Source organism: Scyliorhinus torazame, chromosome 22 (genome assembly GCF_047496885.1).
Source record: "Scyliorhinus torazame isolate Kashiwa2021f chromosome 22, sScyTor2.1, whole genome shotgun sequence".
In the NCBI taxonomy this organism is placed as follows: domain Eukaryota; kingdom Metazoa; phylum Chordata; class Chondrichthyes; order Carcharhiniformes; family Scyliorhinidae; genus Scyliorhinus; species Scyliorhinus torazame.
Genome location: NC_092728.1, coordinates 2088948 through 2113604, shown reverse-complemented (window position 1 = coordinate 2113604; position 24657 = coordinate 2088948). Strand labels below are relative to the sequence as shown.

Below are 24657 nucleotides of genomic sequence, written 5' to 3'. Positions count from 1 at the left end.
ATCCCCCCACCTCACCCAGGCTCCATCTGATCTCACTCGGGAAGGGTCTGGATCTCCTTGTAGCGGTAACACTGCAGCAATTCACAAGGTCCTGCTCGACATTCCACTCGAGAGTAATGACCTGGTCTCATATCGAGGATTAGCTTTCTGAGTGTGGATTGTGTAGAGAGAGAGACCTCATTGTAGATATTGTAAAAAATTAAGGTGCAGATATTAAATCCTGTTTGTGAGGAATATTGTGAAAATGAGTGTGCAGAATGGAGTCCTGCTGTGATTTACATTCCCGTGTCCCGGGATCTGCTGTGATTTACATTCCCGTGTCCCGGGATCTGCTGTGATTTACATTCCCGTGTCCCGGGATCTACTGTGATTAACATTCCCGTGTCCCGCACCGTCCCGGGATCTGCTGTGATTAACATTCCCGTGTCCCGGGATCTGCTGTGATTTACATTCCCGTGTCCCGGGATCTGCTGTGATTTACATTCCCGTGTCCCGCACTGTCCCGGGATCTGCTGTGATTTACATTCCCGTGTCCTGGGATCTGCTGTGATTTACATTCCCATGTCCCGGGATCTGCTGTGATTTACATTCCCGTGTCCCGGGATCTGCTGTGATTTACGTTCCCGTGTCCCGGGATCTGCTGTGATTTACATTCCCGTGTCCCGGGATCTGCTGTGATTTACATTCCCGTGACCCGCACTGTCCCGGCATCTGCTGTGATTAACATTCCCGTGTCCCGGGATCTGCTGTGATTTACGTTCCCGTGTCCCGGGATCTGCTGTGATTTACATTCCCGTGACCCGCACTGTCCCGGGATCTGCTGTGATTAACATTCCCGTGTCCCGGGATCTGCTGTGATTTACGTTCCCGTGTCCCGGGATCTGCTGTGATTTACATTCCCGTGTCCCGGGATCTGCTGTTATTTACATTCCCGTGTCCCGCACTCTCCCGGGATCTGCTGTGATTAACATTCCCGTGTCCCGGGATCTGCTGTGATTTATATTCCCGTGTCCCGGAACTGCTGTGATTAACATTCCCGTGTCCCACACTGTCCCGGGATCTGCTGCGATTTACATTCCCATGTACCGGGATCTGCTGTGATTTACATTCCCGTGTCCCGGGATCTGCTGTGATTTACATTCCCGTGTCCCGGAACTGCTGTGATTAACATTCCCGTGTCCCACACTGTCCCGGGATCTGCTGCGATTTACATTCCCGTGTCCCGCACTCTCCCGGGATCTGCTGTGATTAACATTCCCGTGTCCCGGGATCTGCTGTGATTTACATTCCCGTGTCCCGCACTGTCCCGGGATCTACTGTGATTAACATTCCCGTGTCCCGGGATCTGCTGTGATTTACATTCCCGTGTCCCGCCCTCTCCCGGGATCTGCTGTGATTTACATTCCCGTGTCCCGCACTCTCCCAGGATCTGCTGTGATTTACATTCTCGTGTCCCGCACTCTCCCGGGATCTGCTGTGATTTACATTCCCGTGTCCCGGGATCTGCTGTGATTTACATTCCCGTGTCCCGCACCGTCCCGGGATCTGCTGTGATTTACATTCCCGTGTCCCGGGATCTGTTTTGATTTACATTCCCGTGTCCCGCACCGTCCCGGGATCTGCTGTGATTAACATTCCCGTGTCCCGGGATCTGCTGTGATTTACATTCCCGTGTCCCGCACTGTTCCGGGATCTGCTGTGATTTACATTCCCGTGTCCCGGGATCTGCTGTGATTAACATTCCCGTGTCCCGCACTGTCCCGGGATCTGCTGTGATTTACATTCCCGTGTCCCGCACTGTCCCGGGATCTGCTGTGATTTACATTCCCGTGTCCCGGGATCTGCTGTGATTAACATTCCCGTGTCCCGGGATCTGTTGTGATTTACATTCCCGTGTCCCGCACTGTCCCGGGATCTGCTGTGATTAACATTCCCGTGTCCCGGGATCTGCTGTGATGTACATTCCTGTGTCCCGGGATCTGCTGTGATTAACATTCCCGTGTCCCGGGATCTGCTGTGATTTACATTCCCGTGTCCCGGGATCTGCTGTGATGTACATTCCTGTGTCCCGGGATCTGCTGTGATTAACATTCCCGTGTCCCGGGATCTGCTGTGATGAACATTCCCGTGTCCCGGGATCTGCTGTGATGAACATTCCCGTGTCCCGGGATCTGCTGTGATGTACATTCCCGTGTCCCGGGATCTGCTGTGATTAACATTCCCGTGTCCCGGGATCTGCTGTGATTAACATTCCCATGTCCCGGGATCTGCTGTGATGAACATTCCCGTGTCCCGGGATCTGCTGTGATTTACATTCCCGTGTCCCGGGATCTGCTGTGATGTACATTCCTGTGTCCCGGGATCTGCTGTGATTAACATTCCCGTGTCCCGGGATCTGCTGTGATTAACATTCCCGTGTCCCGGGATCTGCTGTGATGAACATTTCCGTGTCCCGGGATCTGCTGTGATTTACATTTCCGTGACCCGCACTCTCCCGGGATCTGCTGTGATTAACATTCCCGTGTCCCATACTGTCCCGGGATCTGCTGTGATTTACATTCCCGTGTCCCGCACTCTCCCGGGATCTGCTGTGATTTACATTCCCGTGTCCCGGGATCTGCTGTGATTAACATTCCCGTGTCCCGCACTGTCCCGGGATCTGCTGTGATTTACATTCCCGTGTCCCGCACTGTCCCGGGATCTGCTGTGATTTACATTCCCGTGTCCCGGGATCTGCTGTGATTAACATTCCCGTGTTCCGGTATCTGTTGTGATTTACATTCCCGTGTCCCGCACTGTCCCGGGATCTGCTGTGATTAACATTCCCGTGTCCCGGGATCTGCTGTGATGTACATTCCTGTGTCCCGGGATCTGCTGTGATTAACATTCCCGTGTCCCGGGATCTGCTGTGATTTACATTCCCGTGTCCCGGGATCTGCTGTGATGTACATTCCTGTGTCCCGGGATCTGCTGTGATTAACATTCCCGTGTCCCGGGATCTGCTGTGATGAACATTCCCGTTTCCCGGGATCTGCTGTGATGAACATTCCCGTGTCCCGGGATCTGCTGTGATGTACATTCCTGTGTCCCGGGATCTGCTGTGATTAACATTCCCGTGTCCCGGGATCTGCTGTGATTAACATTCCCATGTCCCGGGATCTGCTGTGATGAACATTCCCGTGTCCCGGGATCTGCTGTGATTTACATTCCCGTGTCCCGGGATCTGCTGTGATGTACATTCCTGTGTCCCGGGATCTGCTGTGATTAACATTCCCGTGTCCCGGGATCTGCTGTGATTAACATTCCCGTGTCCCGGGATCTGCTGTGATGAACATTTCCGTGTCCCGGGATCTGCTGTGATTTACATTTCCGTGACCCGCACTCTCCCGGGATCTGCTGTGATTAACATTCCCGTGTCCCATACTGTCCCGGGATCTGCTGTGATTTACATTCCCGTGTCCCGCACTGTCCCGGGATCTGTGGTGATTTACATTCCCGTGTCCCGCACTCTCCCGGGATCTGCTGTGATTAACATTCCTGTGTCCTGCACTGTCCCGGGATCTGCTGTGATTTACATTCCCGTGTCCCGCACTGTCCCGGGATCTGCTGTGATTTACATTCCCGTGTCCCGCACTCTCCCGGGATCTACTGTGATTAACATTCCCGTGTCCCGCACTGTCCCGGGATCTGCTGTGATTTACATTCCCGTGTCCCGGGATCTGCTGTGATTTACATTCCCGTGTCCCGGGATCTGCTGTGATTTTTATTCCCGTGTCCCGGAACTGCTGTGATTAACATTCCCGTGTCCCACACTCTCCCGGGATCTGTGATTTACATTCCCATGTCCCTGGATCTGCTGTGATTAACATTCCCGTGTCCCGGGATCTGCTGTGATTTACATTCCCGTGTCCCGGGATCTGCTGTGATTAACTTTCCCGTGTCCCGCACTGTCCCGGGATCTGCTGTGATTTACATTCCCGTGTCCCGGGATCTGCTGTGATTAACATTCCCGTGTCCCGCACTGTCCCGGGATCTGCTGTGATTAACATTCCCGTGTCCCGGGATCTGCTGTCATTAACATTCCCGTGTCCCGGGATCTGCTGTGATTTACATTCCCGTGTCCCGCACCGTCCCGGGATCTGCTGTGATTTACATTCCCGTGTCCCGGGATCTGCTGCGATTTACATTCCCGTGTCCCGCACTCTCCCGGGATCTGCTGCGATTTACATTCCCGTGTCCCGCACTGTCCCGGGATCTGCTGTGATTAACATTCCCGTGTCCCGGGATCTGCTGTGATTTACATTCCCGTGTCCCGCACCGTCCCGGGATCTGCTGCGATTTACATTCCCGTGTCCCGCACTCTCCCGGGATCTGCTGTGATTTACATTCCCGTGTCCCGCACTGTCCCGGGATCTGCTGTGATTAACATTCCCGTGTCCCGGGATCTGCTGTGATTTACATTCCCGTGTCCCGTACTCTCCCGGGATCTGCTGTGATTTACATTCCCAGGTCCCGGGATCTGCTGTGATTTACATTCCCGTGTCCCGGGATCTGTTTTGATTTACATTCCCGTGTCCCGCACCGTCCCGGGATCTGCTGTGATTAACATTCCCGTGTCCCGGGATCTGCTGTGATTTACATTCCCGTGTCCCGGGATCTGCTGTGATTAACATTCCCGTGTCCCGGGATCTGTTGTGATTTACATTCCCGTGTCCCGCACCGTCCCGGGATCTGCTGTGATTAACATTCCCGTGTCCCGGGATCTGCTGTGATTAACATTCCCGTGTCCCGGGATCTGCTGTGATTTACATTCCCGTGTCCCGGGATCTGCTGTGATTAACATTCCCGTGTCCCGGGATCTGCTGTGATTAACATTCCCGTGTCCCGGGATCTGCTGTGATTTACATTCCCGTGTCCCGGGATCTGCTGTGATTAACATTCCCGTGTCCCGGTATCTGCTGTGATTTACATTCCCGTGTCCCGGGATCTGCTGTGATGAACATTCCCGTGTCCCGGGATCTGCTGTGATTTACATTTCCGTGACCCGCACTGTCCCGGGATCTGCTGTGATTAACATTCCCGTGTCCCGTACTGTCCCGGGATCTGCTGTGATTTACATTCCCGTGTCCCGCACTCTCCCGGGATCTGCTGTGATTTACATTCCCGTGTCCCGGGATCTGCTGTGATTTACTTTCCCGTGTCCCGGGATCTGCTGTGATTTACATTCCCATGTCCCGGGATCTGCTGTGATTTACTTTCCCGTGTCCCGGGATCTGCTGTGATTAACATTCCCGTGTCCCGCACTCTCCCGGGATCTGCTGTGATTTACATTCCCGTGTCCCGGGATCTGCTGTGATTTACTTTCCCGTGTCCCGGGATCTGCTGTGATTAACAATCCCGTGTCCCGGGAGATGCTGTGATTAACATTCCCGTGTCCCGGGATCTGTTGTGATTTACATTCCCGTGTCCCGCACCGTCCCGGGATCTGCTGTGATTAACATTCCCGTGTCCCGGGATCTGCTGTGATTTACATTCCCGTGTCCCGGGATCTGCTGTGATTTACATTCCCGTGTCCCGGGATCTGCTGTGATTAACATTCCCGTGTCCCGGGATCTGCTGTGATTAACATTCCCGTGTCCCGGGATCTGCTGTGATTTACATTCCCGTGTCCCGGGATCTGCTGTGATTAACATTCCCGTGTCCCGGTATCTGCTGTGATTTACATTCCCGTGTCCCGCACTCTCCCGGGATCTGCTGTGATTAACATTCCCGTGTCCCGGGATCTGCTGTGATGAACATTCCCGTGTCCCGGGATCTGCTGTGATTTACATTTCCGTGACCCGCACTGTCCCGGGATCTGCTGTGATTAACATTCCCGTGTCCCGTACTGTCCCGGGATCTGCTGTGATTTACATTCCCGTGTCCCGCACTCTCCCGGGATCTGCTGTGATTTACATTCCCGTGTCCCGGGATCTGCTGTGATTTACTTTCCCGTGTCCCGGGATCTGCTGTGATTTACATTCCCATGTCCCGGGATCTGCTGTGATTTACTTTCCCGTGTCCCGGGATCTGCTGTGATTAACATTCCCGTGTCCCGCACTCTCCCGGGATCTGCTGTGATTTACTTTCCCGTGTCCCGGGATCTGCTGTGATTTACTTTCCCGTGTCCCGGGATCTGCTGTGATTAACAATCCCGTGTCCCGGGAGATGCTGTGATTAACATTCCCGTGTCCCGGGATCGGCTGTGATTTACGTTCCCGTGTCCCGCACCATCTCGGGATCTCCTGTGATTTACATTCCCGTGTCCCGCACTCTCCCGGGATCTGCTGTGATTTACATTCCCGTGTCCCGCACTCTCCCGGGATCTGCTGTGATTTACATTCCCGTGTCCCGCACTCTCCCGGGATCTGCTGTGATTTACATTCCCGTGTCCCGCACTCTCCCGGGATCTGCTGTGATTTACATTCCCGTGTCCCGGGATCTGCTGTGATTTACTTTCCCGTGTCCCGGGATCTGCTGTGATTTACATTCCCGTGTCCCGCACCGTCCCGGGATCTGCTGTGATTAACATTCCCGTGTCCAGGGATCTGCTGTGATTTACTTTCCCGTGTCCCGCACTCTCCCGGGATCGGCTGTGATTTACATTCCCGTGTCCCGGGATCTGCTGTGATTTACTTTCCCGTGTCCCGGGATCTGCTGTGATTTACATTCCCGTGTCCCGCACTCTCCCGGGATCTGCTGTGATTTACATTCCCGTGTCCCGCACTGTCCCGGGATCTGCTGTGATTAACATTCCCGTGTCCCGGGATCTGCTGTGATTTACATTCCCGTGTCCCGTACTCTCCCGGGATCTGCTGTGATTTACATTCCCAGGTCCCGGGATCTGCTGTGATTTACATTCCCGTGTCCCGGGATCTGTTTTGATTTACATTCCCGTGTCCCGCACCGTCCCGGGATCTGCTGTGATTAACATTCCCGTGTCCCGGGATCTGCTGTGATTTACATTCCCGTGTCCCGGGATCTGCTGTGATTAACATTCCCGTGTCCCGGGATCTGTTGTGATTTACATTCCCGTGTCCCGCACCGTCCCGGGATCTGCTGTGATTAACATTCCCGTGTCCCGGGATCTGCTGTGATTAACATTCCCGTGTCCCGGGATCTGCTGTGATTTACATTCCCGTGTCCCGGGATCTGCTGTGATTAACATTCCCGTGTCCCGGGATCTGCTGTGATTAACATTCCCGTGTCCCGGGATCTGCTGTGATTTACATTCCCGTGTCCCGGGATCTGCTGTGATTAACATTCCCGTGTCCCGGTATCTGCTGTGATTTACATTCCCGTGTCCCGGGATCTGCTGTGATGAACATTCCCGTGTCCCGGGATCTGCTGTGATTTACATTTCCGTGACCCGCACTGTCCCGGGATCTGCTGTGATTAACATTCCCGTGTCCCGTACTGTCCCGGGATCTGCTGTGATTAACATTCCCGTGTCCCGCACTCTCCCGGGATCTGCTGTGATTTACATTCCCGTGTCCCGGGATCTGCTGTGATTTACTTTCCCGTGTCCCGGGATCTGCTGTGATTAACAATCCCGTGTCCCGGGAGATGCTGTGATTAACATTCCCGTGTCCCGGGATCTGTTGTGATTTACATTCCCGTGTCCCGCACCGTCCCGGGATCTGCTGTGATTAACATTCCCGTGTCCCGGGATCTGCTGTGATTTACATTCCCGTGTCCCGGGATCTGCTGTGATTTACATTCCCGTGTCCCGGGATCTGCTGTGATTAACATTCCCGTGTCCCGGGATCTGCTGTGATTAACATTCCCGTGTCCCGGGATCTGCTGTGATTTACATTCCCGTGTCCCGGGATCTGCTGTGATTAACATTCCCGTGTCCCGGTATCTGCTGTGATTTACATTCCCGTGTCCCGCACTCTCCCGGGATCTGCTGTGATTAACATTCCCGTGTCCCGGGATCTGCTGTGATGAACATTCCCGTGTCCCGGGATCTGCTGTGATTTACATTTCCGTGACCCGCACTGTCCCGGGATCTGCTGTGATTAACATTCCCGTGTCCCGTCCTGTCCCGGGATCTGCTGTGATTTACATTCCCGTGTCCCGCACTCTCCCGGGATCTGCTGTGATTTACATTCCCGTGTCCCGGGATCTGCTGTGATTTACTTTCCCGTGTCCCGGGATCTGCTGTGATTTACATTCCCATGTCCCGGGATCTGCTGTGATTTACTTTCCCGTGTCCCGGGATCTGCTGTGATTAACATTCCCGTGTCCCGCACTCTCCCGGGATCTGCTGTGATTTACTTTCCCGTGTCCCGGGATCTGCTGTGATTTACTTTCCCGTGTCCCGGGATCTGCTGTGATTAACAATCCCGTGTCCCGGGAGATGCTGTGATTAACATTCCCGTGTCCCGGGATCGGCTGTGATTTACGTTCCCGTGTCCCGCACCATCTCGGGATCTCCTGTGATTTACATTCCCGTGTCCCGCACTCTCCCGGGATCTGCTGTGATTTACATTCCCGTGTCCCGCACTCTCCCGGGATCTGCTGTGATTTACATTCCCGTGTCCCGCACTCTCCCGGGATCTGCTGTGATTTACATTCCCGTGTCCCGCACTCTCCCGGGATCTGCTGTGATTTACATTCCCGTGTCCCGGGATCTGCTGTGATTTACTTTCCCGTGTCCCGGGATCTGCTGTGATTTACATTCCCGTGTCCCGCACCGTCCCGGGATCTGCTGTGATTAACATTCCCGTGTCCAGGGATCTGCTGTGATTTACTTTCCCGTGTCCCGCACTCTCCCGGGATCGGCTGTGATTTACATTCCCGTGTCCCGGGATCTGCTGTGATTTACTTTCCCGTGTCCCGGGATCTGCTGTGATTTACATTCCCGTGTCCCGCACTCTCCCGGGATCTGCTGTGATTTACATTCCCGTGTCCCGCACTGTCCCGGGATCTGCTGTGATTAACATTCCCGTGTCCCGGGATCTGCTGTGATTTACATTCCCGTGTCCCGTACTCTCCCGGGATCTGCTGTGATTTACATTCCCAGGTCCCGGGATCTGCTGTGATTTACATTCCCGTGTCCCGGGATCTGTTTTGATTTACATTCCCGTGTCCCGCACCGTCCCGGGATCTGCTGTGATTAACATTCCCGTGTCCCGGGATCTGCTGTGATTTACATTCCCGTGTCCCGGGATCTGCTGTGATTAACATTCCCGTGTCCCGGGATCTGTTGTGATTTACATTCCCGTGTCCCGCACCGTCCCGGGATCTGCTGTGATTAACATTCCCGTGTCCCGGGATCTGCTGTGATTAACATTCCCGTGTCCCGGGATCTGCTGTGATTTACATTCCCGTGTCCCGGGATCTGCTGTGATTAACATTCCCGTGTCCCGGGATCTGCTGTGATTAACATTCCCGTGTCCCGGGATCTGCTGTGATTTACATTCCCGTGTCCCGGGATCTGCTGTGATTAACATTCCCGTGTCCCGGTATCTGCTGTGATTTACATTCCCGTGTCCCGGGATCTGCTGTGATGAACATTCCCGTGTCCCGGGATCTGCTGTGATTTACATTTCCGTGACCCGCACTGTCCCGGGATCTGCTGTGATTAACATTCCCGTGTCCCGTACTGTCCCGGGATCTGCTGTGATTTACATTCCCGTGTCCCGCACTCTCCCGGGATCTGCTGTGATTTACATTCCCGTGTCCCGGGATCTGCTGTGATTTACTTTCCCGTGTCCCGGGATCTGCTGTGATTTACATTCCCATGTCCCGGGATCTGCTGTGATTTACTTTCCCGTGTCCCGGGATCTGCTGTGATTAACATTCCCGTGTCCCGCACTCTCCCGGGATCTGCTGTGATTTACATTCCCGTGTCCCGGGATCTGCTGTGATTTACTTTCCCGTGTCCCGGGATCTGCTGTGATTAACAATCCCGTGTCCCGGGAGATGCTGTGATTAACATTCCCGTGTCCCGGGATCTGTTGTGATTTACATTCCCGTGTCCCGCACCGTCCCGGGATCTGCTGTGATTAACATTCCCGTGTCCCGGGATCTGCTGTGATTTACATTCCCGTGTCCCGGGATCTGCTGTGATTTACATTCCCGTGTCCCGGGATCTGCTGTGATTAACATTCCCGTGTCCCGGGATCTGCTGTGATTAACATTCCCGTGTCCCGGGATCTGCTGTGATTTACATTCCCGTGTCCCGGGATCTGCTGTGATTAACATTCCCGTGTCCCGGTATCTGCTGTGATTTACATTCCCGTGTCCCGCACTCTCCCGGGATCTGCTGTGATTAACATTCCCGTGTCCCGGGATCTGCTGTGATGAACATTCCCGTGTCCCGGGATCTGCTGTGATTTACATTTCCGTGACCCGCACTGTCCCGGGATCTGCTGTGATTAACATTCCCGTGTCCCGTACTGTCCCGGGATCTGCTGTGATTTACATTCCCGTGTCCCGCACTCTCCCGGGATCTGCTGTGATTTACATTCCCGTGTCCCGGGATCTGCTGTGATTTACATTCCCATGTCCCGGGATCTGCTGTGATTTACTTTCCCGTGTCCCGGGATCTGCTGTGATTAACATTCCCGTGTCCCGCACTCTCCCGGGATCTGCTGTGATTTACTTTCCCGTGTCCCGGGATCTGCTGTGATTTACTTTCCCGTGTCCCGGGATCTGCTGTGATTAACAATCCCGTGTCCCGGGAGATGCTGTGATTAACATTCCCGTGTCCCGGGATCGGCTGTGATTTACGTTCCCGTGTCCCGCACCATCTCGGGATCTCCTGTGATTTACATTCCCGTGTCCCGCACTCTCCCGGGATCTGCTGTGATTTACATTCCCGTGTCCCGCACTCTCCCGGGATCTGCTGTGATTTACATTCCCGTGTCCCGCACTCTCCCGGGATCTGCTGTGATTTACATTCCCGTGTCCCGCACTCTCCCGGGATCTGCTGTGATTTACATTCCCGTGTCCCGGGATCTGCTGTGATTTACTTTCCCGTGTCCCGGGATCTGCTGTGATTTACATTCCCGTGTCCCGCACCGTCCCGGGATCTGCTGTGATTAACATTCCCGTGTCCAGGGATCTGCTGTGATTTACTTTCCCGTGTCCCGCACTCTCCCGGGATCGGCTGTGATTTACATTCCCGTGTCCCGGGATCTGCTGTGATTTACTTTCCCGTGTCCCGGGATCTGCTGTGATTTACATTCCCGTGTCCCGGGATCTGCTGTGATTTACATTCCAGTGTCCCGCACTCTCCCGGGATCTACTGTGATTAACATTCCCATGTCTCGCACTGTCCCGGGATCTGCTGTGATTGACATTCCCGTGTCCCGCACTCTCCCGGGATCTGCTGTGATTTACATTCCCGTGTCCCGGGATCTGCTGTGATTTACATTCCCGTGTCCCGGGATCTGCTGTGATTTATATTTTCGTGTCCCGGGATCTGCTGTGATTTACATTCCCGTGTCCCGGGATCTGCTGTGATTTACATTCCCGTGTCCCGGGATCTGCTGTGATTTACATTCCCGTGTCCCGGGATCTGCTGTGATTTATATTTTCGTGTCCCGGGATCTGCTGTGATTAACATTCCCGTGTCCCGGAACTGCTGTGATTAACATTCCCGTGTCCCACACTGTCCCGGGATCTGCTGCGATTTACATTCCCGTGTCCCGCACTCTCCCGGGATCTGCTGTGATTTACATTCCCATGTCCCGGGATCTGCTGTGATTTACATTCCCGTGTCCCGGGATCTGCTGTGATTTACATTCCCGTGTCCCGCACTGTCCCGGGATCTGCTGTGGTTAACATTCCCGTGTCCCGGGATCTGCTGTGATTTACATTCCCGTGTCCCGGGATCTGCTGTGATTTACATTCCCGTTTCCCGCACTCTCCCGGGATCTGCTGTGATTTACATTCCCAGGTCCCGGGATCTGCTGTGATTTACATTCCCGTGTCCCGCACCGTCCCGGGATCTGCTGTGATTTACATTCCTGTGTCCCGGGATCTGTTTTGATTTACATTCCCGTGTCCCGCACCGTCCCGGGATCTGCTGTGATTAACATTCCCGTGTCCCGGGATCTGCTGTGATTTACATTCCCGTGTCCCGCACTGTCCCGGGATCTGCTGTGATTTACATTCCCGTGTCCCGGGATCTGCTGTGATTAACATTCCCGTGTCCCGGGATCTGCTGTGATTTACATTCCCGTGTCCCGCACTGTCCCGGGATCTGTTGTGATTTACATTCCCGTGTCCCGCACCGTCCCGGGATCTGCTGTGATTAACATTCCCGTGTCCCGGGATCTGCTGTGATGTACATTCCTGTGTCCCGGGATCTGCTGTGATTAACATTCCCGTGACCCGGGATCTGCTGTGATTTACATTCCCGTGTCCCGGGATCTGCTGTGATTTACATTCCCGTGTCCCGCACTCTCCCGGGATCTGCTGTGATTAACATTCCCGTGTCCCGGGATCTGCTGTGATTTACTTTCCCGTGTCCCGGGATCTGCTGTGATTTACATTCCCGTGTCCCGGGATCTGCTGTGATTTACATTCCCGTGTCCCGCACTCTCCCGAGATCTACTGTGATTAACATTCCCATGTCTCGCACTGTCCCGGGATCTGCTGTGATTTACATTCCCGTGTCCCGCACTCTCCCGGGATCTGCTGTGATTTACATTCCCGTGTCCCGGGATCTGCTGTGATTAACATTCCCGTGTCCCGCACTGTCCCGGGATCTGCTGTGATTTACATTCCCGTGTCGCGGGATCTGCTGTGATTTACATTCCCGTGTCCCGCACTCTCCCGGGATCTACTGTGATTAACATTCCCATGTCTCGCACTGTCCCGGGATCTGCTGTGATTTACATTCCCGTGTCCCGCACTCTCCCGGGATCTGCTGTGATTTACATTCCCGTGTCCCGGGATCTGCTGTGATTTACATTCCCGTGTCCCGCACTCTCCCGGGATTTGCTGTGATTTACATTCCCGTGTCCCGGGATCTGCTGTGATTTACATTCCCGTGTCCCGCACTCTTCCGGGATCTGCTGTGATTTACATTCCCGTGTCCCGGGATCTGCTGTGATTTACATTCCCGTGTCCCGCACTGTCCCGGGATCTGCTGTGATTTACATTCCCGTGTCCCGGGATCTGCTGTGATTTACATTCCCGTGTCCCGGGATCTGCTGTGATTTATATTTTCGTGTCCCGGGTCTGCTGTGATTAACATTCCCGTGTCCCACACTGTCCCGGGATCTGCTGCGATTTACATTCCCGTGTCCCGCACTCTCCCGGGATCTGCTGCGATTTACATTCCCGTGTCCCGCACTCTCCCGGGATCTGCTGTGATTTACATTCCCGTGTCCCGCACTCTCCCGGGATCTGCTGTGTTTTACATTCCCGTGTCCCGCACTGTCCCGGGATCTGCTGTGATTTACATTCCTGTGTCCCGGGATCTGCTGTGATTTACATTCCCGTGTCCCGGGATCTGCTGTGATTTACATTTCCGTGTCCCGCACTGTCCCGGGATCTGCTGTGATTTACATTCCCGTGTCCCGCACTCTCCCGGGATCTGCTGTATTTACATTCCCATGTCCCGGGATCTGCTATGATTTACATTCCCGTGTCCCGGGATCTGCTGTGATTTACATTCCCGTGTCCCGCACTGTCCCGGGATCTGCTGTGGTTAACATTCCCGTGTCCCGGGATCTGCTGTGATTTACATTCCCGTGTCCCGCACCGTCCCGGGATCTGCTGTGATTTACATTCCCGTGTCCCGCACTCTCCCGGGATCTGCTGTGATTTACATTCCCAGGTCCCGGGATCTGCTGTGATTTACATTCCCGTGTCCCGGGATCTGTTTTGATTTCCATTCCCGTGTCCCGCACCATCCCGGGATCTGCTGTGATTAACATTCCCGTGTCCCGGGATCTGCTGTGATTTACATTCCCGTGTCCCGGGATCTGCAGTGATTAACATTCCCGTGTCCCGGGATCTGTTGTGATTTACATTCCCGTGTCCCGCACCATCCCGGGATCTGCTGTGATTAACATTCCGTGTCCCGGGATCTGCTGTGATGAACATTCCCGTGTCCCGGGATCTGCTGTGATTAACATTCCCGTGTCCCGGGATCTGCTGTGATTTACATTCCTGTGTCCCGGGATCTGCTGTGATTTACATTCCCGTGTCCCGCACTCTCCCGGGATCTGCTGTGATTAACATTCCCGTGTCCCGGGATCTGCTGTGATGAACATTCCCGTGTCCCGGGATCTGCTGTGATTTACATTTCCGTGACCCGCACTGTCCCGGGATCTGCTGTGATTAACATTCCCGTGTCCCGTACTGTCCCGGAATCTGCTGTGATTTACATTCCCGTGTCCCGCACTCTCCCGGGATCTGCTGTGATTTACATTCCCGTGTTCCGCACTGTCCCGGGATCTGCTGTGATTTACATTCCCGTGTCCCGCACTCTCCCGGGATCTGCTGTGATTTACATTCCCGTGTCCCGCACTGTCCCGGGATCTGCTGTGATTTACATTCCCGTGTCCCGCCCTCTCCCGGGATCTGCTGTGATTTACATTCCGTGTCCCGGGATCTGCTGTGATTTACATTCCCGTGTCCCGGGATCTGCTGTGATTTATATTCCCGTGTCCCGGAACTGCTGTGATTAACATTCCCGTGTCCCCCACACTCCCGGGATCTGCTGTGATTTACATTCCCATGTCCCTGGATCTGCTGTGATTAACATTCCCGTGTCCCGGGATCTGCTGTGATTTACATTCCCGTGTCCCGGGATCTGCTGTGATTAACATTCCCGTGTCCCGCACTGTCCCGGGATCTGCTGTGATTTACATTCCCGTGTCCCGGGATCTGCTGTGATTTACATCCCGTGTCTCACACTGTCCCGGGATCTGCTGTGATTTACATTCCCGTGTCCCGGGATCTGCTGTGATTTACATTCCCGTGTCCCGGGATCTACTGTGATTTACATTCCCGTGTCCCGGGATCTGCTGTGATGAACATTCCCGTGTCCCGCACTGTCCCGGGATCTGCTGTGATTAACATTCCCGTGTCCCGGGATCTGCTGTGATTAACATTCCCGTGTCCCGGGATCTCCTGTGATTTACGTTCCTGTGTCCCGCACCATCCCGGGATCTGCTGTGATTTACATTCCCGTGTCCCGCACTCTCCCGGGATCTGTTTTGATTTACATTCCCGTGTCCCGCACCATCCCGGGATCTGCTGTGATTTACATTCCCGTGTCCCGGGATCTGCTGTGATTAACATTCCCGTGTCCCGCACTCTCCCGGGATCTGCTGTGATTAACATTCCCGTGTCCCGGGATCTGCTGTGATTTACATTCCCGTGTCCCGGGATCTGCTGTGATTTACTTTCCCGTGTCCCGGGATCTGCTGTGATTAACATTCCCGTGTCCCGGGAGATGCTGTGATTAACATTCCCGTGTCCCGGGATCTGCTGTGATTTACGTTCCCGTGTCCCGCACCATCCCGGGATCTCCTGTGATTTACATTCCCGTGTCCCGCACTCTCCCGGGATCTGCTGTGATTTACATTCCCGTGTCCCGGGATCTGCTGTGATTTACATTCCTGTGTCCCGCACCGTCCCGGGATCTGCTGTGATTAACATTCCCGTGTCCCGGGATCTGCTGTGATTTACTTTCCCGTGTCCCGCACTCTCCCGGGATCTGCTGTGATTTACATTCCCGTGTCCCGGGATCTGCTGTGATTTACTTTCCCGTGTCCCGGGATCTGCTGTGATTAACATTCCCGTGTCCCGGGATCTGCTGTGATTTAATCTCGTGTTGTTTCCCCAGGCAGTGAAGCGGTCGCACCGCCGGCTGGGGTTGGCACAGAAGCTAATGGACCAGGCATCCAGAGCCATGATCGAGAATTTCAATGCCCGATATGTCTCCTTGCACGTCAGGAAAAGGTACTAGATCTCGTCCAGTGGTGTTCCGTTCTAGATTCAATCTGAGGAAGTCCAACTCCTCAGCTGGTCCGAGCTCACCCGAGACTGGTTCCAGTAAAAGGCAGCCTGACTGTAGGTCTGGTCTGAGCTTGTCTGCTTCTGGATCAGGACCAATTGCTCCAGTTCCAGACCCAGTCAAGCAGCTTCCAATTCTACATCCAGTTTTGGCTGGAACCGTGTTCCAGATCTGTCCAGAACACATTGTGTTCTAGCTCTGGGTTTGGAGAGTACCGTAGCCTGGATGTACGCCAGAGCACATGGTGTTCTAGATCCAGTTCTGGGGCAAAGCATGTTATAGGTCCACCTGGGGCACATTGTGTTCTAGATCTGATTTTGGCTCAAACCATGTCACCCCCCACCCCACCCCCCGCCAGTGAACACATGGGGGTTCAAGATCCAATTTTGCACAACCATGGTTCTAGATCTGCGTCCGGAGTGCACTGTTATAGATCTGGTTTTGTCACTGACCATGTACTAGATCAGCCCAGAACACGGTGTTCTAGATCAGCGGTTTGGAGAGAACCATGGCCTAGACTCACACATGACCACGTGGTGTTCTAGATCCAGTTTGAAGCAAACCGTGTTTTAGATAATCCCCGGAGCACATTGTGTTCTGGATCCAGCCAGGCACGCCCGGTTTCTGGATCGAGTGGGGGGTGGGGGGGCTTCATTTCTGGAGAACATCGGTGCACACTGCCTTCTGGATCAGTTAGCCGGAGTGGGGATCCTTCAGTGCTGACCCTCGGGCAGAGGTTTGGGTTAGGGGGCACCGGCCCAGTCCATGGTGTGCGGTTTGAGATGGGTGAATGTTCTAGAAGCGCTGACCATTCTGATGAATGGTCACTTGGGTAAACAAGCGGTGGGATCCTTATTTCACTGTCTGCTCTCGGTGTGAGAATCTGTTGGAAGGTCAGAGTGTCGGGCTGTGTTGATCGGTGCGGAGTAGATGCCAAGAGAAGTGTAATTTGTGTTTTCTCCATGTTACAGCAATCGGGCAGCGCTACATCTCTACTCCAACACGTTGAACTTTCAGTAAGTGCTCTCGACCCCAAACCTTCTCTCTCCACCTCTCTATCCCACCCCTTCTCTCTAACTGCCCCAGACACCCTCTGTAATCCACCCTGGCGTATCCCCCCATTCCCATCGCTCCGCCATTGGCGGCCGTGCCTTCAGCTGCCTGGGGGGCCCTGAGCTCCGGAATTCTCTCCCTAAACCTCCGCCTCACCACCTCGCTTTCCTGCCTTAAGGTACCCCTTAATTCATAGTTTTAGATCTTAAATTGACCAGTTTTCACTGCCGTGTGTGAGAGAAATTCCTACCGTCATCGCTCCCTTAACGGCCTGAATCTCATTTTGGGGTTCTCTTCCCCCCCCCCCCCACAAGGTCCTGGACTCTCTCCTTCCCCCACCAGAGGAAACTGTTTCTCTCTTATCGCCCAATCACCTCCTTCAATCATCTTACAGCCCTGGCCATTTAACCCTGTTAGTCCCCAGATCATTCTGCTCAATAAGCAGTGCTCCCTGCTCCCCCAGAGCTGATGTAACCGTCCCGAGGTGTGGCGCGGGGAAACTGAAGCGGGTTAGTCCCCGTGGACACGGCCAAAAGGCCCCTGTGGAACTGAAGCATGACTTTGTAAAAGTGCGTCTCTCCCCGCGCAGGATCAGTGAGGTGGAGCCCAAGTATTACGCAGACGGTGAAGATGCGTACGCCATGAAGAGGGACCTGACTATAATGGCTGATGAGGTTTGTTTTTGTCTCCTTCCGTCTGGGACTTGTTCATCTGGGCGGGAGGTGCCTGACCGATGAATTGTTAGAGGGTCAGCTGGGTAGACGGAGGTCTGGGCTTGGCGGACAGGGGGGGGCTGGGCCGGGCGGACGGGGGGGCTGGGCCGGGCGGACGGGGGGGCTGGGCCGGGCGGACAGGGGGGGGCTGGGCCGGGCGGACGGGGGTGCTGGGCCGGGCGGATGGGGGGGGCTGGGCCGGGCGGACGGGGGGGGGCTGGGCCGGGCGGACAGGGGGGGGCTGGGCTTGGCGGACAGGGGGGGGGCTGGGCCGGGCGGACGGGGGGGGGGCTGGGCCGGGCGGACGGGGGGGCAGGGCGGACGGGGGGGGGGGGGGCGGACGGGGGGGGGGGGCGGACGGGGGGGGGCGGGCCGGGGGGGGCGGACGGGGGGGGGGGGGGGGGGGACGGGCCGGGGGGGCGGGGGGGGGGTGGCGGGCCAGGCGGACGGGGGGCTGGGACGGGGGGCTGGGCCGGGCGGACGGGATGCCAATCATAGAATTCCTAGAGTGCAGAGGAAGCCATTTGGCCCATCGAGTCTGCACTGATCCCCCAAATGAGCCCCCGACCCAGGCCTACTTCCCCACCCCATAATCCTGGACACGAAGGGCAATTTTGGACACTAAGGGCAATTTATCACGGCCAATCCACCTAACCTGCACATCTTTGGACTGTGGGAGGAAACCGGAGCACCCGGAGGAAACCCACGCAGACACGGGGAGAACGGGCAGACTCCGCACAGACAGTGACCCAAGCCGGAATCGAACCCGGGACCCTGGAGCTGTGAGGCAGCAGTGCTAACCACTATGCTGCAGGAAAGTAGGAGTTGAGGATAATACCTGACCAGTCACGATCACACCGAATGGGGAAAGCACACTCAATGGGCCGAATGGCTCCAAGTCTATAAGATGGTGACTACTAAATCCCATCCAGGGGGGTTCAGGAGAAATCTCCATGAAGAAAGTGGAAAGAGAGGAAAAGGAGGGATGGGGATGGGTGGGTGGGGGGTGAAGAGGGTGTGGAAGGAGGGCGGGTTGCAGGAGGTACAGCAAGGAGCAGAGGGGCTCTGCGCTGGACAGTGCGCGTGGTAGAAGGGACTGATGTGGGGCCAGGTGGCGGGTGCCGGGGGGGCGCTGTGGGGCCGGGCGGGGGGAGCTGTGGGGCCGGGCCGGGAGGGGGGGGGGGGCTGTGGGGCCGGGCAGGTGGGGGGGGGGGGGGCGCTGTGGGGCCGGGCGGGGGGGGGGGGCCGGGCGGCGGCGGGAGCGGATTTCCTGCGTTCTGGAAGCTGCTTCATTGCTGTTGGCTTTTCCTCTAGTTCAGGAAACAAGCGGACACAAGGGAGCGTCTGAAACCACTGGTACTGGCATCCCTGGATCACCGGGCCCACCACAGGTTTAACCACCTCCCCGACTGCTGCCGTGATGACAAGTGCACGGCCATGATGGGCGTGATGGGCAGAGTCCGTAACGGGGCTGAGGACAGTGGCGACAGCAAGGACGTCAGCGAAGTGAGCGAGGCGACCGAGAGTACAGATATCAAGGACAGCTCAGAGGCTTCCGATTCGGCCTCGTAGTGCACAGGGCGATCCCACAATCAAGGACCCTGCGCTGTCTGGGACAGCCCGCCACAGCACTGACCCCTCCCTGACACTGAAGCCCCGGCCCTGTACCGGACGTACCCGGGAGTGAGCCTCTCTGCCCTCCTGCCTCTACCCTTCACACTCCCCCACCCGCCCCTCCTGCCCTCCATCGACCAGTCCAGGAAGTCTGCACCCGAGACTGTGATGGACCAGCACCCGGGAGCGAGGCGTCCTAGATTCAGGCGTTCTTGATCCAGCCCCCTCTTGATAACTGAGGATGACGCGCAGTCGAGGTGACGTTGCGGAGGGTAGTGGAGCAGAACAGGCCATCGCCACCTTGCGCCTCGGTCTGACAGCCGGTCATTGCTGTTTCAGTCTGTTCCCCAGTGAACATCCAGCTGGTCCTACCGTGCGGCGTTGTGTCCCCATTCCCAGCTCAGCCGGGATGTTCCCACCAGGAGTTATCTGGGATTTAGCACCGCTGTGAGCAGCAGTTTGAAGATTGGTGCCGGGGGATGGGTTTGTTTCACGCTGCGCCCTTGCCCTGCCTCCTCGGACCCCGCCCTTTGCCCACGGGCAGCAGTCAGGCTGCCAATGTTCTCAACCCCCCCCCTGCCCCCACTCCAGGTTCACGATGCTCCAAGACGGCAGCTGCGATCTCTGCCTGTGACAACACGAGAGTGTGAACTCTGAATAAACGTTGGAAAGGGGAAAACCGGAGTCTGTCTCAGCCGTGTTTTATTTATTTCAGTTTGCGATGTTAGTGCCATGTTTGTCGATCAGAGATATACGCCCACCCTCTTCCTGTGCTGGTGGCTCTCTCACCGATTGGGTCGACGTTCCAGATTGGCCACAGCTCGTTTGGTCAGAGTGGCCGCCTCCCGGGACTCAATGGGTCAGCAAGCTCCTGGTTACCGAGTTTGGGTCATGGATCACCGCGGGCAGCGGCTCCAGAACCTTCACCCACCCGGTCAGCGAATCGATAACCCCTCGCCCACCCGGTCAGCGAATCGATAACCCCTCGCCCACCCGGGCAGCGGCTCCAGAACCTTCACCCACCCGGTCAGCGAATCGATAACCCCTCGCCCACCCGGGCAGCGGCTCCAGAACCTTCACCCACCCGGTCAGCGAATCGATAACCCCTCGCCCACCCGGGCAGCGGCTCCAGAACCTTCACCCACCCGGTCAGCGAATCGATAACCCCTCGCTCACCCGGTCAGCGAATCGATAACCCCTCGCCCACCCGGTCAGCAAATCGATAACCCCTCGCCCACCCGGGCAGCGGCTCCAGAACCTTCACCCACCCGGTCAGCGAATCGATAACCCCTCGCCCACCCGGGCAGCGGCTCCAGAACCTTCACCCACCCGGTCAGCGAATCGATAACCCCTCGCTCACCCGGTCAGCGAATCGATAACCCCTCGCCCACCCGGTCAGCGAATCGATAACCCCTCGCCCACCTGGGCAGCGGCTCCAGAACCTTCACCCACCCGGTCAGCGAATCGATAACCCCTCGCCCACCCGGTCAGCAAATCGATAACCCCTCGCCCACCCGGGCAGCGGCTCCAGAACCTTCACACACCCGGTCAGCGAATCGATAACCCCTCGCCCACCCGGGCAGCGGCTCCAGAACCTTCACCCACCCGGTCAGCGAATCGATAACCCCTCGCCCATCCGGTCAGCGAATCGATAACCCCTCGCCCACCCGGTCAGCGGCTCCAGAACCTTCACCCGCCCGTGAACCTCTGACCCACCCAGTCAGCGAATCGAGAGCCCTTCATTAACCTGATCAGTGAATCAATAACACCTCCCTTTGTGCACATGTCCTGAGACTAATATTTATCACTCACCTGACACCTTCAGGGTCATTATCACATTGCAGCCTATGGGATCTTGCTGTGTACAGATTGACTGCTGCATTACAATGAATGGATCAAAGGAGTGAAGATTAAAGGGAGGTTTGGAGCATGGGAAGAATGGATGAGGGGGTAGGAATGGATGGAGGGAGAGACGGAGGGTGGTGGAATGGACGGAGATATGAAGAATGAATGGAGGAAACATTGAGGGGTTGATGGATAGAGGGGATGAGGAATGGATGGGGGGGGATTTCGGATGGATGAGAGGTGAATGAATGGAGGGAAGAATTAAGGGGGGGAAAGGGAGGGTGGATGTGAAGGATCTTTATCTTAAAATTTAGAGTACCCAATTATTTTTTCCAATCAAGGGGCAATTTTAGCGTGGCCAATCCACCTACCGTGCACATAGAACGTAGAAAAATACAGCACAGAACAGGCCCTTCGGCCCACGATGTTGTGTCGAACCTTTGTCCTAGATTAATCATAGATTATCATAGAATTTACAGTGCAGAAGGAGGCCATTCGGCCCATTGAGTCTGCACCGGCTCTTGGAAAGAGCACCCTACCCATAGTCTTTTTTAAAAAAAATATATTTTATTGAAATTTTTTTCGATCACAATTTTTTCCCTTTACAAATCAAACATAACAGTAAAGAAAATTTAACGATAAACAAATGGCTAATCAACATGGTAATCTAATCGTTTAACATAAACTAAAACTTCCACCTCCCCCCTGGGTTGCTGCTGCTGGTCATCTATCTTCCCTCTAACGTTCCCCTAGGTAGTCGAGGAATGGCTGCCACCGCCTGGTGAACCCTTGAGCCGATCCTCTCAGCGCAAACTTTATCTGCTCCAGTTTTATGAACCCCGCCATATCATTTACCCAGGCCTCCAGTCCGGGGGGTTTCGCCTCCTTCCACATGAGTAGGATCCTGCGCCGGGCTACTAGGGACGCAAAGGCCACAACGTCGGCCTCTTTCGCCTCCTGCACTCCCGGCTCTTCCGCAACTCCAAATAGAGCTAACCCCCAGCCTGGTTTGACCCGGGCCTTCACCACCCGCGAAATCACTCCCGTCACTCCCTTCCAATACCCTTCCAGTGCCGGGCACGCCCAAAACATATGTGCGTGGTTTGCCGGGCTCCCGCCACACCTCCCACATTTGTCCTCCACTCCAAAGAACCTGCTCAGTCTTTCTCCCGTTGTGTGTGCTCTATGTAGCACCTTGAATTGAATCAGGCTAAGCCTGGCACACGAGGAAGAGGAAGTTACTCTGCTTAGGGCATCAGCCCACATACCCTCCTCTATCTCCTCCCCTAGCTCTTCCCACTTTCCTTTTAATTCGCCCACCAACTCCTATCCCTCTTCCCTCATCTCTCGGTATATCTCTGACACCTTGCCCTCTCCGACCCACACCCCTGAAAGCACTCTGTCCTGTATCCCCTGTGCCGGGAGCAGCGGAAATTCCCTCACCTGTTGTGAACGCCCTCACCTGCATATATCTAAGGAAGTTTCCCCGGGGCAACTTATACTTTTCCTCCAATGCTCCCAAGCTCGCAAACGTCCCCTCTATAAATAAATCTCCCACCCTCCTAATTCCCAACTGGTGCCAGCTCTGAAATCCTCCATCCATTCTACCTGGGGCAAACCTATGGTTGTTCCTGATTGGGGACCCCACCAGGGCTCCCCGCACACCTCTCTGTCGCCTCCATTGTCCCCAAATATTCAATGTTGCCGCCACCACCGGGTTCGTGGTAAACGTTTTAGGTGAGAACGGTAGCGGCGCCGTCACCAGCGCCTCTAAGCTCGTCCTTTTACAGGACTTTCTCTCCAGTCTTTTACATGCCGCTCCCTCTCCCTCCATCATCCATTTACGAATCATCGCCACATTGGCGGCCCAATAGTAGTCGCCCAAATTTGGTAGCGCCAATCCTCTGTCCCTGCTATGTTGTAGAAACCCCCTCCTTACCCTCAAGACTTTCCCTGCCCACACGAAGCTCGTGATGCTCCTGTCTATTTTTTAAAAAAAGGTCTTAGTGATTAGTATAGGGAGACATTGAAATACAAATAAGAACCTCGGGAGGACCATCATCTTAATTGCCTGCACTCTGCCCGCCAACGACAGAGGCTGCATGTCCCACCTCTTGAAGTCCTCCTCCATTTGTTCTACCAATCATGTCAGATTAAGTCTGTGTAAGGTTCCCCAGCTCCTAGCAATCTGAATCCCCAGATATCGGAAGTTTCTTTCCACTTTCCTTAGAGGCAAGCCTTCTATCTCTCTACTCTGGTCCCCTGGGTGTATCACAAATAGTTCACTCTTCCCCATGTTAAGCCTATATCCCGAGAAATCTCCGAACTCCCTCAATATCTGCATGACCTCTATCATCCCCCCCACTGGGTCCGACACATACAACAGTAGGTCATCCGCGTATAGCGAGACTTGGTGTTCTCCCCCTCTAATCACCCCTCTCCATTTCCTGGAGTCTCTCAACGCCATGGCCAGAGGTTCAATTGCCAACGCGAACAACAGTGGAGATAGCGGGCATCCCTGTCTTGTTCCCCTATATAGTCGGAAATACTCCGATCTTTGCCGACCCGTGACTACACTTGCCGTTGGGGCCCCATAAAGAAGTTTGACCCAGCTAATAAACCCGTTCCCGAAACCAAACCTTAACACCTCCCATAAGTACTCCCACTCCACCCTATCAAATGCCTTCTCTGCATCCATTGCCGCCACTATCTCTGCCTCCCCCTCCACTGGGGGCATCATTATCACCCCTAATAGTTGTCGCACGTTGACATTCAGTTGTCTCCCCTTTACGAACCCTGTCTGGTCTTCGTGCACCACCCCCAGGACACAGTCCTCTATTCTCGATGCCAGTACCTTTGCCAACAATTTGGCGTCCACATTCAATAATGAAATAGGTCTATAGGACCCGCACTGCAACGGATCTTTATCCCTCTTCAGAATTAGCGATATCGTCGCCTCCGACATTGTCGGGGGTAAAGTCACTCCTTCCCTGGCCTCGTTGAACGTCCTCACCAACAACGGGGCCAACAAGTCCACATATTTTCTATAAAATTCCACCGGGAACCCGTCTGGTCCCGGAGCCTTCCCTGCTTGCATGTTCCCCAGCCCCTTAATAACCTCGTCCACCCCAATTGATGCCCCCAGGCCTTCCACCTCCTGCTCCTCCACCTTCGGGAACCTCAATTGATCCAGGAACTGCCGCATCCCCTCCTCTCCCTCTGGGGGTTGAGACCTATACAGTTCCTCATAAAAGGTCTTGAACACCTTGTTTATCTTCCCTGCTCTTCGCACCGTGGCTCCCTTTTCGTCTCTAATTCCCCCCATCTCCCTCGCCGCTGTCCTCTTTCGCAACTGATGAGCCAGCAGGCGACTAGCCTTTTCCCCATATTCATACCTCCTCC

General features: G+C 55.1%; 1 protein-coding gene across 2 annotated transcripts in view; it reads left to right on the top strand.

Moving 5' to 3' along the window:
- The window catches only part of naa10 (N-alpha-acetyltransferase 10, NatA catalytic subuni), a 37979-nt gene extending 17885 nt beyond the window's left edge, over positions 1 to 20094 (top strand). Inside the window, exons 5-8 of one of the 2 annotated variants that reach the window (XM_072487823.1) lie at positions 15860 to 15975; positions 17002 to 17046; positions 17673 to 17757; positions 19111 to 20094. In XM_072487823.1, coding sequence (XP_072343924.1) covers positions 15860 to 15975; positions 17002 to 17046; positions 17673 to 17757; positions 19111 to 19368 — 504 coding nt within the window. In that variant the 3' untranslated portion in view covers positions 19369 to 20094. The remainder of the gene's footprint in view (positions 1 to 15859; positions 15976 to 17001; positions 17047 to 17672; positions 17758 to 19110) is intronic. The other variant, XM_072487824.1, reaches the window with a different exon arrangement.
- Positions 20095 to 24657: the final 4563 nt, after the last annotated feature.